The sequence below is a fragment of the Wolffia australiana genome, chromosome 2 (assembly GCF_029677425.1).
Source record: "Wolffia australiana isolate 7733 chromosome 2, ASM2967742v1".
NCBI classification, from domain to species: domain Eukaryota; kingdom Viridiplantae; phylum Streptophyta; class Magnoliopsida; order Alismatales; family Araceae; genus Wolffia; species Wolffia australiana.
Genome location: NC_135836.1, coordinates 26,189,071 through 26,204,690, shown reverse-complemented (window position 1 = coordinate 26,204,690; position 15,620 = coordinate 26,189,071). Strand labels below are relative to the sequence as shown.

At 36.1% G+C, this 15,620-nt stretch overlaps 1 protein-coding gene across 1 annotated transcript; it reads right to left on the bottom strand.

Moving 5' to 3' along the window:
* Positions 1–407: 407 nt before the first annotated feature.
* LOC144700275 (phosphoenolpyruvate carboxylase kinase 1-like) lies at positions 408–1,636 on the bottom strand. The gene is made up of 2 exons (XM_078571755.1): positions 802–1,636; positions 408–707 (listed from the first exon to the last, which is right to left on the bottom strand). The coding sequence occupies exons 1-2, from the start codon at positions 1,586–1,588 to the stop codon at positions 682–684; spliced, it is 813 nt and encodes a 270-aa protein (XP_078427881.1). The 5' UTR covers positions 1,589–1,636; the 3' UTR covers positions 408–681.
* Between the last annotated feature and the right edge of the window lie 13,984 nt (positions 1,637–15,620).

The window sequence follows — 15,620 nt, the reverse complement described above, 5'->3', positions numbered from 1 at the left end:
TGGCAAGTGGCAAGACGAGGACATGGCGGAGATGGGTGACGACGACCCACGAGTTCCGACTACGACGCACATTAAATCACAGAGAATAGATAGATAGATAGAGAGAGAGAGAGAGAGAGAGAGAGAGAGAGAGAGATGAAGAAAAACCAGTCGCGGCGATCACGGGCGGTTTCACTAAAGCAAATTGATTGGCGCTCAACTGCCCCCCGTCTCATATCTGTGCGGATAAAGTGATAAAGGGTATCGCCCTCTTCTAAGAAAGGAATATGCCAAGCGACAGCTGTCCCATGGAAGATGCCTGAGCCACCGGTCGCGGATATTCTAGAGAGAGAAACAAAAGCAGTTCCCCGGGAACGATTCCTCCGGCAGATCTTTCTGCGGAGAAGAGAGTGTCGGACAGTTGATGCTAATGCACAAAAAAAAACTCATCTTTTATCAAGACAACGAGCTCTTTACATTCTTTGGTAGTTCCCCGTCAACCAGTGAAAAAAAGAAAACGAGGTAACAGACTGCAACGAGCAACTATCCGCTCTAATCTCCGCCGCTTCCACTCTTCATAGATCGAGGGCAAGGAGAGAGAGGGTCCCTGCCCATTGCCTACTCCCGACTACATCTACAGAATCTAAGTAAAAGGCACCGACTGCTTCCCTATTCACAGCGAGGCTCAGCCAACGACGGGTTTCATGCGCCGGTCATCCACGGGTGCCCTGAAAGACGAAAGAAATCATGGGTTAATTGAGGAAAAAAATAAAAGACGGGTTCTTGAAGTGAAGGAAGAAGAAGAAGAAAGAGACGACGTACTGAGAACTTGCTCAGCGGAGAGCCGCCGAGACACGTCCTTGCAGAGCATCCTCCTCAAAAGATCCTTTGCCTCCGCTGAAACGCCGAGGAAGACTCGCGTAGGGAATCTCAGATTCGCTCGCATGACGGCCTCGAAGATCTCCACCGCCGATTCCCCTCTGAACGGCGGGATTCCGGCGAGGAGCACGTACAGAATCACGCCGGCGCTCCAAACGTCCACCTTCTCTCCGTAGTCTCTCCCCGAGAGCACCTCGGGGGCGACGTAATACGGCGTCCCGACGACGCCCCGCAACGGCCTCCCGTCCCCGAACCAGGCGGCGGACCCGAAGTCCGCCAGCTTCAGCCGTCCCCAGTCGTCGAACAGCACGTTATCCGGCTTCACGTCGCGGTGGCAGACTCCACGGCGGTGGCAGTGCGCGATGGCCTCCATCAACGGCCTCAGAACGGCCCGCGCCTCCTCTTCCAGGAACGGACCCCCCCGGGCCGCGATCCGCTCGAACAGATCGGCCCCAGCGCAGAAATCCAACACAAGACTCAGCGATTCGTCATCCTCGTACACGCCATGGATGCCGACGACGTTCGGATGCCCGGCCACCGCCTGATGCAGCTTCGATTCCGTCTCCAGGCACTCCCTCTCGAGCGCGTCCCCGTCGAGAAGCGCCTTCTGCAGCGTCTTCACCGCGACGGTCTCCCCCGTTGCCTTGCACGACGAACGGAACACCGTCCCGTACCTCCCTCTCCCGATCTCTCCGCCGATCTGGTACTCCCTCTTCAGCCCCTCGCTCATCTCCTTCTCTCTTCTCCCTTCTCGAATTTTCCTCGAGAATTTCCTGCCCCCTCTCGGCGTTTTATAGACGGCTCCCCACGGTGCCGAATATTCCGTCCCGTTCCCGAACGGAAATACCGGATCTTCTCTCAACCGTCCGATTGAACAGGTTCCTCCAGATTCTCGGCGCTTTCTCTGATAAGTCGGCAGCCCCGCTTATTCATAACACCCCCGGAAAACAATGAAATTACGAAAGCTGCCCCTCTCGATCCGCAAACGCCGGAAAAAGACGGGCCTATCATTCGGCCCCACGTGTCAGCGGACGCCGAACTGGGCCCATTTATCTGGATTATTTGCATGTGGGCCGGAACTGGACATTAATCAAAGTGGGCCCTTCCATGTGGTGGGCGGCGGCAGCACCTCTGCCTTGTGGACGAAGAGTTCGTGATAAGCCGTTGGCCTGATGCTCCTGTCAAGCCGGCCAAGAGATCTCCGCCGTTGCCCGACATTCGGACGGCCAAGATCATCTCCAAGCGTGTCTCGCCAGCTTTGTTTTGTCAGCTTATCTCCCCGGGATTTCATGTCCTTCTGCGTAGATCGTACGCAGAGGACGGCCGGTTGTCATTTTTCGCCATAAATATCGCTGCAATAAGTGATCATTACTTCTCTTCCATCTACTTCTTTTTGTCGTACAACCCCGTTGGAACATGAACATGGTAAAACTCAACTCAACATTAGAAGTTTGGAACATGAACATGAACATGAACCGGTCGTTACCTACGGCAGTTGTCGCAAATACCATACCAAGATGATAGATATCTCATGTCTGGGACGATGACCCACGAGTTAAAATATTCATTCTTCACCGTGAGCCATAACATGAACCACGTGGAGGTTGCCTGTTCACGTCATTGATGTCAATGACGTTATGAGTTTTGACGAATTGCCTATCGCGTGTTAATAGTTATATCCACATAAATAAAAGGTTGACTTTGGATGCATTCTGTCTATGGTTGATGAATGATTTTTTTTCAAAGCAAACCACGCTGCCGGATGGGTACCGTTCGTGGTCGCGGATCCCTGGGTTATTTATTAATCATAGAAAATGTTTGGGTACATGAACTTGCAAGTTAAGCATATCGTCCAGACAATTGCCCCAAAAATACACGTGGCCCCCGGCACTGCCATGCTAAGCCACGACATGACTAGGGTAGGGGTAATCATGTCGAATAAATAATATATAAATATCATGCAGGAGTCATTTTTTATGAAGTCCATACACTATGATGAAGCCCCCCCGGTACTGGAGGTAGGTTCGCCATTTTTTACCTAACTTCTGTAAATACAAAACCGAACTAAAACTGTTTGGTTCAGGATGCACAGGTTCATCAGAAGTTCATTACTGGTTTTGGTACCAGGAGGAAACCAAACCCAAAACTGGACCAAAACTTGCAGATGGGAAAAAAAGTAATGTTTGCAAGAACAAAGATCTGATCCCGGACAACTATTGCTAATCTACTTCATGCTGTTTGAAAATGCTTAATAAATAAAGATTAAATTTATACCAACACTTATACTTAAGTTATAGGTAAAGATCTAAATATTTGTGCAAATATACATTTAAATAATAGTATAAATAGAAATATAAATATTAATACAATACAAATATAAATGTGAGTGCAAATTTAAACGTATATAAAATTTAAATGTAAGTACAAAGTTTAATGTAATTACAGATAGATATTTAAATACACAAATAAATATAAAATATATGCATAAATACGCTTTTGTCTTAGATTTTGAAATGAATTTACTGGTTCAAGTTGATTTTAACTCTTTTATTTAATATTTTGTCCTAATCTAACTTTTTTGTCTTTGAATTTTAATTTTTTGGATAGTTGTGACTGAACTTATAGGTTTTCGTGAACCAAAACCGATGCCGGACAGAACCAAGATCCTGCCAAAATTTAGGTATAGATTTTTACCCAAACCAGTTAGCAAGATTGAAACCATCATTCCATACCTGAGCCTCATCAGTTGATAGATACTGACATAGTTGACTTGTTCCTAGCAATTCTCTGTTGCAGCTGCCACTTCAGTTGGATTGCTTGACAACACTTCAGCGGCCATGCATCTAGATTTTCAATTTCGATTACATCCTCATACTCTTTGAGGAAGGTCTTGAAAAGGTCGGAGGCTGTTAGATTTTTTTGAAGTAAATTTCTCGGGCATCAGCTGTTTGATTCCCTTGTTAAGGCAGGTGTTGCATTGGACACATTATTTAGTCATCAATAATATGTGATATTATGATATTTTATATGTTGTCCAGTCCACACAAAATAACTGTTAGCAAATTTCCTTAGTCATATACTACTGAATATTCACATTGAATACATGCTAAACCCTTCAAATATCACTATTGAGACAATGGTATATGAATAAAAGTAAATTAATTGTTCATTTTATATAACAGAATTTCATGAATATTTTTGGGTTTTGTGTTTATATCATTAGCCCCTGTAGATATCATTCATGCAATTCTCAATCATTGTTCAGTCTCTCTGAAGATATTTCTTCTTCCCTCTTAGGATGAAATAATGGAGCTATGCAGTATTCTAGACATGAATCACTCTTTGCAAAAATCAGTTGAGAACAAAATATGAGCATGAGATAAAATATGGGGGAGAAGAAACTTAAATGGTAGAACCCCTCTGAACCTGGTTTCTGTCACCTACTTTGGGGGCATAGTATTGATTCATCTATATCCCAGATCCAATTCCTCCTATCAGTTTAGGATCCCCTCATAAATAGGGGACTTTGGTTCCATCTTGGGCCTTCCCCATGGACTTGGGCTGATATTATCCTTGCCATTTACATTCATATTTCATTATTTAATTTATCTAAGTCATGCATAAAATTAAAATCAATGTTAGAATATAATACTAATACTAGTCTCATAAATCAATAAATTCAGAAAATTGGGAATTCAAGAAATAACTCAAAATTTTCATATTATAACCATAAATGATGACTAATATTTGTGTGTAATAAATGATAAAGGGAAATATTAAAAAAAAGTAATGCATTATTATTAGTATTCATTTTATGTTATCAATTAAGGTATGACCTGGGAGGGTGAGGATGAATTAGGCTCTCTAAAACTTTGACTAACTTTAGTCTAAGTGTTGAAAGTTTTGATAGTGTTTCTATTTATGGAATAAGATGGTAATAATTTATAATAAGTTATTTTTATTCATTTTAACCTAGTCCTTGATGAATAATATGTGAATGTTTGTCCAAAATGACTTGTATGGTTTATTTAAGTTCATTGAGAATAGTATTTATTGATAATTTTTCTCATGTGATGTTTATAATAAAGTACCTGAATACATGAAATGACTTCTTGGATTATGATGAGATCATAATAAAGTGATCTCTAGTATTCAAGTGAGTAATCTAAATATTCTTATTTGGTGGATACTCATGACAAACATTCTGTAATCTAGATAGAATAAGACTACTTGATTCTACTTATACAATAAAAATGGCTGATTATATGCCCATTAGTGTTAAGACACTAAGGACATACATGTTAGGTTCTATGTCCTCAATCTAGATGAAAGAAAATGGATTCTTGCACCGAAAACTTGGAAAGGAATCAAAACAACATAAAAAAAACCATGGATAAAATCACCTAGGCATAGATCAGATCCCTGATTTATTAAATCCTCGAGTGAGGCATGTTGAGCGGCTCAATTGTGCAATATCTAGAGATATCCAAACAATCATGTCATATTTAATATCTTCCTTTATATTGACGTTATGATGTATCGATTGCATCATGAATAGAAAGGAGCCAAGGGGTGAAAGGAGAAGAAAGAACTTGCCACGAATAATTCGAGTTTGGGTGAACTTCCACACTTTCACTAAATCTTCTCATACCCACATGAAAATTTACATGTAACCCTTTAGGCTCATGTATAATTCTATTTAACGACTCATGTGACCCAATAATCTTTATTGACCTTCCAATTTATTTAACAATATCATCATATATATTGGTTAATGATAGGTCCATTTTACCGAATCGATAAGTCGAGTCTCCAGCCCTTGGGGGCCCAAGGTAGACCTCATAATGTAGAACAAACAAATGAGTATGAATCACTCACTCATGGAACGTGTTTGTCATTAGTTATCGTGTACATATAGTCCTTCATCCACTTGATACTCCTAGGATTACTTAGGGTATGGTGAATTTTCAGTCATTTGAGTTAGTGCTCATGTGTTGTCGTTGGAAATCATCATAGAAATCTTCTTCGATATTCCATAACTTTGGCCAAGAACTTCATTACATCGTCATTCTTGAGCCACCTCCTCATAATTTGAGGGTGGAGTATCCCATCTTGACCGCTCAACCATCTTCGTAGACTTCTTACTACTCTCAAACTAGGATTGTTTAGAGGTCCATGATTAACTACCCATAGGCCATAGACAAAATGCAAATGTTTGTTCGCAATATGTCTTTGGTGTCTCAAGTCTAAAGACCAGTCACACAACTGTGATATGAATAAATTTATCATCATGAATCTCTCAATGGTACAATACCAAACTATCAATCAAGTTTATTCATATCATAATATGTCTTTGGTGTCTCAAGTCTAAGGACCAGTCACACAACTGTGATATGAGTGCATCAAAAGAGTCTTAGTTTGGGTGCATCAAAACGTTCTCGAAGAATGATTGAGTGGCCAAGATGGTATCGTCCTCCCTCGGTATAAGAGGATACATCTTAAGGAAGACAATGTGATGAAGTCCTTGGGCAAGATAGTGAAAATCAGAGAAGAATTCTCCAATGATTTCCGAACGCATTAGAACTAAACGGATGACTGATTAGGGTTTGATAGTTGACCATACCCTAAGTTGTCCCTGAATCATATAGTGGATGAAGTCTATACATACATGGTAATCGATGAAAAACATATTCCATGAGTGAGTTGATACATACTCCTTTATATCTTCTACATCATGAGGTGTAGCTTGGCACCCCAGGGGTTGAATACTCAACATATCAATAGGGTTAAATTGATATGACATTAATTAATCAATACGATGATATAGTTAATTAATTTGTAAAGTCAATAAAGGTTATTGGGCCTCCCAAGTCATTAACTAGACTAATACATGGGCGTAGAGAGTCATTGGCAAATTGTCATTTGGACGTCGGAATATATACGTACGTTTTGGGGGGTTTTATGAAACAACCCACTCACTATAAATAGGGGAAGACTTTGAATGAAATTCACCTAGGACAGAATTGTTCTGGGGCCTTCCCTTTCTTCTCCCTTCTCCCCACACCTTCACTCCACTCGATGTCATCCGGATGCCATAATGACAATGGCGAAGGTTGAATGGAACTCGTCAGGATGAAGGAGGAGAATTGACGTGCCACAGACTGTATGGATACATCTAGAGGCTACACACATGAGTATCTTGGCTCGTCTTGCTTGAGGATCCAAGAAATCACAGATGCAATCCGTGCGCATGTGAGTCGTTTCAATGTTTTAATGATGTCGTTACAATTTCGTTAAGGTCTTCCACTACATGAAATCCTAATGCTCATCTAGATCAAGGTGTCAAAATCCAACATTTAGAACACATGATTACAGACTATTGATTTATGTATTATGATCTCATCATAGTTTACTAAGTCAAATCATGTATTCATGGATTTCATTATAAGCATCACACATGCATTGAATCAGATATGGCATGTGGGATTGGCATGTTGATCACATATATTTCTGCAAAGATGGTGGAAATTCTTTATAGAAAGAGTTGATTAAAGTGATTCATATGAATCCCTTAATGATATCATACATAAACGTTAAGAAGACTAATTCACGTCGTGATTGTATATGTGGTTCGTTGATCTGATACACCAATGACATCTTATGTGTGGGTGACTGTGTTTAAAGAGGAGATTCAAACATGTCTTAGTTTATATGTGGTTCTTTGATCTGATACACCAATGACATCTTATGCGTGGGTGACCGTGTTTTAAGAGGAGATTAAAACATGTCTTAGTTTATATGTGGTTTGTTGATCTGATACACCAATGACATCTTATGTGTGGGTGACTGTGTTTTAAGAGGAGATTCAAACATGTCTTAGTTCGAACATAGTAATAAATACACAAAGGCGATTGAGTGGTCAAAACTGCATCATCCAACCTCATTATAAGAGGAGATTGAATTGGGAAATAAATTGTATCGAATGTGTTCCCAAGGTAGCAGGGATATTGGAGAAGGTATTATCCAATTATCCCCATTATGCATCAGTTCTAACTGAATGACATCTTAGGTTTTAATGACTAACCATACGCTATGTCAATTAGGAGTCTTGTGTGGATGAAGGGTTGTACATAAACGGTAACTGATGATGGACAAGGTTCCACGTAATAGTTCAAACACTAATCTATAACTTCTCGAGCACAAGGCGTAGCTTTGCATTCCACACGCTTAAAACTTTAACTATTGTATGGGTTAAATCAATCATTGATTCACATCTATATGTTGATACAATGAAGTAATAAGATTATACAATAAATATTATTGGGGTTTTAAAGTTATTAACTATATTGATATATGGGCCTAAAGAGTCACACAAATCATATTAAAGGATGTTGGAAGATGTCCTTTTTTGTTAGGATTTTTGTGAAAAATTCCAAATAAGTACAAATGAGGAGGGCACCCATTTTAGTGCCGATGCCACAAAGATCTGGGTGACCCCCCCTCCCTCTTCTTTATCTCATTTTCTACTCATTCCACAAGTACATCTTGATGGAGAGGATATCAATAAGGTTTTCAAGAAGACTTGGAGAAAAATGAGAGGAGATTCAACAATCCTCTAATCTCATGGATACTTTCCCATCGAAACTACCCCATGGAGCAAGTCAAGGGTAGAAAAAATATCCCTCAAGGTACAAAAGGCTTAGTTTTTTTCTAAAGATAAATTATGAATTTATATTTAGCTTACATTGCATGGAAAATGATTCTCCAAGCTCCAACCAATAGCCCCATAACCCAGTAATCCTCCATATGATTCTAGGGTTATACAAAGTATAGCTTTGAAACACCTAGCTAATGAGCGTATGAGGCGCATTGATTTAAACACCAGATAATACATCGGTTTACAGGGATATTACGAAAATTAAAAAAACTCAACGAAGCATCCAGATTCTGAAACTTATTGATCGTTTAATTATTTATCTGTTGAAATTAATTATCAAATCAATTGGTGGAATTTTAATATGGATTAAATCATCTACATATTTTTGGAATTTTAATCTGGAACGAAACTCCTTCCACAAATGCATCCTAGAAGCACATAAGAAAACAAAGGGAGGAAATTGGTGAATAGCTTTATTGGGATATTAATATTTTTATATTTTATATTTTTTATCTCCTCTTCGTTGATCTCTTTTTGGATCTCATCTTTTCCTTGCTTCTTTCTTCTGTTATCTTTTCTCAATAATTTCCCGTTAAATATGTTTTCTTTATTTTTCTTATGGATATTATATCAATTATCTCCTCAAACATCTTAACTTTTGTGTTTCTGATATCCTATTTCTGTGACACAAAATCTTCTTTATTCTTTATACTCTGATATATTGCCTATTTGTTTTATTTTACAAAATCTGTTCTCAACTTTGTCTGTCAAAACATCATATAATTCTGTTCTCAATTTGTGTGATCAGCTTGAATTTCATACGGAGTGTAGTGCGAGTTTGGGTTCGAACGACACATTGCATAACTCCTAGAGAAACTGAACCACACATTACATAGAGACATGTGTGGCGTGAATGTGCTGATGTTTGGAATTTTTCATAGAGCTAATATAAAAAAATAAATAAATGAAGGATGTTAAGGACATAGAGATGTTGATTTAAGTTTCTAGAGATAGCCTAAGAGGGGGGGGAGTGAATTAGGCTCTACCCTTATCTTATTCTCTTTTTCTTTATCTTTGTTTAGGATCTTCTTCACCCTCTAGTTCTGTGTGTTATGCAGATGTTCCAGGGACTACTTAGGCTTTAGAGGACGTGAGGGATAACACACGATATTTTCATACAGGTTAGGGCTATTCCCTTACTCCTGTCCCGGGATATCCTGCCGGAATTTTATAATCAATCCCTAACCAAGTTTTTAACCCCCCCAGCTAAAACAGCTTGGTAATAGGGATACACGGATATCACCAAACTAAGAGTTGAAATGGAGAGTAGTCACGGGCCCCTTAGCCTTCACAAAGTCACTCGTTCCTCCAACTTCTTCTAGGCCACGGCATAGAGAGATTTGTAATTTGTTGATGGTTCAGCACCTCAAGACGTCTCTTTCTATAGATCTGACTAACACACAGTCTAACCTGCAAAACGGGTGAGCAGAGTTTGTTGATTTGTTGATCAGAGAAATCAAATTCAAACCTGTAAGACTTTGATCAAAGTCTTCACACTCCACCCTCCAGTGCTTTGAAATTTGTTGAATGTATTCTACCTGCACTGAAAGTTTTTCTCGACTACACAATTAGAACTGAATATTGTTAATGTTTAAATATCCGCCATGTTATCTAAATGACTTTCAGTTGGAGCACACTTGTATCAATTTAACAGGTTGATTTAGAAATGCTATCAATCCTCAGTTTAATATCGACACTGGTTCAATAATTAATGAAAAACGAAAACTGATTACCTGAATGACAGAAGCGTGATGTTCAGAGCCGAGTTTGATTATATTGATGTAACTTTCTACATGAATTTTAAACTCAAAGTAACACAATTAAACTATGTTGAGAGCTGTATTATGAATTCAGATGATCAATGTATTCAGGATGTTCAGAGAGTGTATCGTCAATTTAGTCTTAATACAACTGGTTGGTTCAAGATTATATAGTCAATCTAAATGTTCAGAGACTGGACGATCAACTCAGAATGATTTCAATTAAAATAACAGTACAATTTCAGTAACGCACACTCAGTTAAGAACTACACGTTCAGTTCAGAACAGTTTTCGACAATTTTGATTTAACTTAAGAAATGATTAGATCAATAATGATTTTCTGTGATTTTGATATTCAGAAATTCACGATCAGTCCAGAACAGTCTTGAAAAATTCAATTTTAATGAGAAATTGAGTAGATCAGAAATGCACAGTCCATTCAGAACGTTTTGACGTTTTCGCTTTATAATGAGAAAGACGAGGAGATGAGAAATGTTCGATTAGTTCAGAATATTCTGGATTTATAATAAGTAAAATGATGAGATGAAAAAACAAAGGTCGATCAGTTCAGAATATTTTTGGTTTATAACAAGTAAAACGATGAGAAGAAAAAAACAAAGGTCGATCAGTTCAGAATATCAGTGTAGATTAGAGTGCACCCGTTTCTGTCCAAAGTCAGAGGAATGCACACCCACAAACACCAGATCCTTCACTTCGTAGACTTGAGCCTTCGCTTCGAGATTCACTGTTCCAAACCAGACGATTTCGTTGCGTTTCTTGTGCACTTGCTTGTTGTCTTTCAAGAAGGGTTGTCGAGCCCCCTTTTTTGTTTCTTTTATTTCAGGTCGATTCTCTGGTGCCAAAAATGTCCCTGCATTTTCTACATAACGGCTATTTTTGTTCGAGGGTAATAAGGAGAAGAAATTCCATAATACTAACATTAGATATTAGATATTAGAAATTCCAAAATACTAATATTAAATAAGTTGAAATTCATCAAAATATGACCCCTAGAGTTGACGATCAAATGTGATGGCGAAGCATCAATCTCAAGAGATGGTCAGATGAGATGCGCTGATAATGAATGCAACATGATCTGAGCTTTTGGCATTTAAATCCAATAATTAAGCAGTGAGATGTTCATGGTATCTCATTGCTCATTCTTTTTTTTTAAAAGAGCAAGATTAATTGTAGATCATTTTTATTGCTCATTCTTCTCATTGATATATTCGTAATGTGTAAATATTTATTTGAATTTATTAATTTAATGATGATTGTGGTTGTGGCTCAAGTATCATATATTTTTATTTTTATCTTATTTTTTATAATTTATTTTCATTTCTTCAATTCTGTTCTCTTCCTCTTCTTCTTTGCTTGTAAAAAAATATTATTCTTTTCCTTTTTCTTCTTCTTCTTATCTACCTAAATTCATCTATAACATGATTTTTTATTTAGCTCATTTCTTCTTCTATTTACCTCCTTTTATCTGAATATCGTCAAATGCCTGCCACATCTTGGAGAGAATCTTAGCATGCATCTTAGTGAACATCCTTGTCAGAATCATTAGGAGGAATACCAAAGAGTTCAAGCTAAGCTGATTGGAGAGTTGGATGAAAGTTGGAGACAACATAGCATTTGTGAAAGAGACTTTTGTGATGAGGTGACATCACATGTGTCTCTTATTGTTGGTTTGTCACTTTAGTGAATATGTTATCTTTTCTTCTCCAATAAATATGTGGGTTTTGTTTACTCTCGCCATTTATAGTTTTCTCTCCTCTCCATCTTCTCTCACATTTTTTATTTTATCTTCTTAAATTCTGATAATTACAAATACCAAGACATTTTAATATTAAATTCATACAATTTATATTTATTTTCATTTAAATGATCATAAACACATGTGTTTAAAGCTTTGGTTGATTTAGTGTATTTTTTAGAATAACTGTCTGATTTTTGTAGATTTTATGGTATTTTAACAGAATATTCTAACAGTAATGTCCAAAATACAATATTATACAAGCCAGAAAATATATTTTCATATTTATATAGATAGTATAAGGGTTTTATTATATTTTCATAAGAATATTTTGGCTTTTCATTTTTATGGTAGATTAAGGAATTTAATGGCGTTAAAATCATAAACAAAATAATTTTATAACTTTATATATATACTTGTTTCTGTAATTATTTAAAAATTTAAATTTTTTAAAAGTAAATTTTTTTTATTTAATCTGGCCCGCCAGGTGTTACAATCCAGTTTCTTTTGGATTGCAGCCAATGATTGGCACAAGTTAATCATTTAATGTGGTGAATGGTTGCACTTAGCCAATCTTCAGTGCATCCAACGATTCTGGTGCATTCTTATATGCTATATTTTGTGCAAGTAATGACAAATACAAATTAATTATAATTTAAATACCTTAGCCTGCATTTTGGGAGTGCTGGGTCAAAATGGATGGTGAGGAACTTAGAAATTTTGATTTTAAATATCTATAACTTTTCTAATAATTGTTTAATAAATTTACTATAAATTCGGTTTATAGATTTACTAAAAATATTTTGAATTAGTTTTTTCTATGTTTCTTTCATTTAACTTGACCTAATTCTTAAAATGAATATAAACATCATGAAAATAGAAATTAAAGATAAATTCGCTTATTCAATACCTGATCCTTGTGGATTCAACCCTTACTCGCTCTATGCGTAAGAAAAAATATAAATATTGCCGAATAAATGAGAAGCCTGTAATGAAATATTTAACACTAATTTATGGTTCATCAATTGGCGCCATTGCTAGGGAACATTTTCCATTGAGTTAGGGAATATTTTACTATTGTTCATTTTCATTTATTTTTTATTTTAAGAGATTCTTCAAATGAGGAATTCAGCAGGATATCTACATTATCATTTGATATTTTTATTAAAATTACATGAATTCCTATTTTAATCAAAGAAGTTATATATTGTGATCTTTGAGCATGTAGAAATCATGATCATAATCTTTCTAATCAATAGCCATTAGGGCACAGTCATTCTAATTGTGAACCTTTCAACATAAAATCTTATTTTAATATGTTTTTTGAAAACCAATGACTATTATTCTCATAATTTGTCTCTACGTTATCATTCAAATCAAAACATAATTTCTTGTCTTGACTATTCGCCGGATTTTTTTGGAGTAAGAATGGAAACTTTAAAGTATCATTGTAGTTTTAAAATGCAGTCAGTTGACATTTTGAGTAGAAATAATTTTAAAGTAATGATTTTAATATGAAAGAAGTGTATTTTTTTGAAATTACAGATTTAGTGAAGGATGTTTATCATTTACTATCTAGTTTATTTCATAAATGTACTATCGGAGAGATTCTATTTTCAAAGGAAAATTACCTAGGGAAGTTTTAGATATGTTTTCATAATTAAATAGAATAAAAAAGGATGAATAAGAAAACATCATAAAATTTTCATTTTTTCTTTACTTATGATCATGAAGATGGAGAGTGCCAAGGGGCTGAAGACATCAATGTGATGCATTTTGATTACCGATGAAATAAAAGAGAGAATCAAGGATTTAAGCTTCAACCATGGGCCCCAACTTCCATTTCAGCAGCAATCAGAATTCTCAAATATTGAATATCAATCTAACTCTGTACCTCAATTTCAATATACTCATGTGACTAAAAAAGCTTTAATGAATAAATGATTCACATCATGACAGACAGTTGTGGAGCAGCAATCAAGGATGATGATGGAGCAGAATTAAAAAAATGTTGAATAGGATAGAACATCTAGATAAGAGAAAACAGAATCAGAAGCAGCCTAACATGATCAAACAAGATGTAAGGGAGTTGATATAAACTCTCAAAAAGATCACTTTCCAACTCAAACTTTAGTTAATCATAGAAACTTATTTCATGTTGAGTCATTCAGCATGCCATCAAATAAGAATAAAATTGAGGAATGCTTTTGTGTCGTGCATAGAGTAACACTTTGAAAAGAATTATCTGGGTTTCATAATAAAATTCCTAAGAATGAGGTTTAAGGAGACAAGAATGACCATGATGCAGTTTTGGTAGAAGAACCCACTGAAGAAGATCCAATACCACACCATCTTAAAATTAATTTTTGATTTACCAAGCTTTTCATTCTGAATTCACAAATAATAATTATTTTGAATATGAAATTATATCAGATATCCATTTGTTATTTATAGAAGAAGATGACATTATTTTAGACTTGGATTTCTTTATTTATGAATTAAGGAAGTAGTGGACGAAAAGAAGCACATATATATTTAGTTAATTTTCATGAAATTGTTCCTTATTTGACTATGTATAAGTAGACATGGTCGTTCTGTTCTGTTCGTTTAAAACGAACAAAAAATTCGCACAAATGAACCGCACAGGGGTCTGCTCGCTGTGCTTTTCTTTTTATGTGCGAAAATTCGAACAGATGTCGAACAATTCGCACAAACGAACAAATTTGCACAAAACGAAAAAATTCAAAGAACCAAACAAAATTTGCACAACTGAAAAAATTCGCTCAAACAAACAAATTCGCACAAATGAACAAATTCGCACAAAACGAACAAATTTGCACAACAGAACAAAATTCGCACAAACGAACAAATTTGGCACGAAAAGAACATAATTGTTTGGAAATTGTATAAAATTCACTAAATTGGAAAAAATTATTATGCATCTACCAAAGTATATCATACTAAGAATATTCTAATTTATTATGACGTTATACTAATTCACAACTCACAAGTCACAAAACACCATATTTAGTATAATTCTATCAGTACAAATCTAACAGTCATTGAATCTAGTGATAATGGCATTTATATTTTAATGGTACCTGATATGTGAGGGGTTTATGTCATTGTTGTCACTTAGATTTAAGAAAAAAGTTTGGATTATTTTGATGAATTCATTTGGCAATTTAATCAGAAGACGGGATTATACTGAATTCATTTTGGTAATTCATTTCATTTCATTGGGTGACATAACTGAATTCTTTCGGTTTTAAAGCAAAGGAATTAATTAATTTAATAGATTTTTGAGAATTAATTTCATTAAAATGACTTACATGAAACTGAGTGTACTTCCATATTTTTCTAGAATTTTGTTCGAGGGGGGAACAATTAGATTTCAATAATAATATATTTAGGTATTTTTTCAATAATAATATAACTTTTTTAGTTTTCATACATAAAAAATAAGGTATGATGGGTGTATCTAAACCGTAATGAATTCAAGATGCCATTTTTGAAATCAAATGTTAGG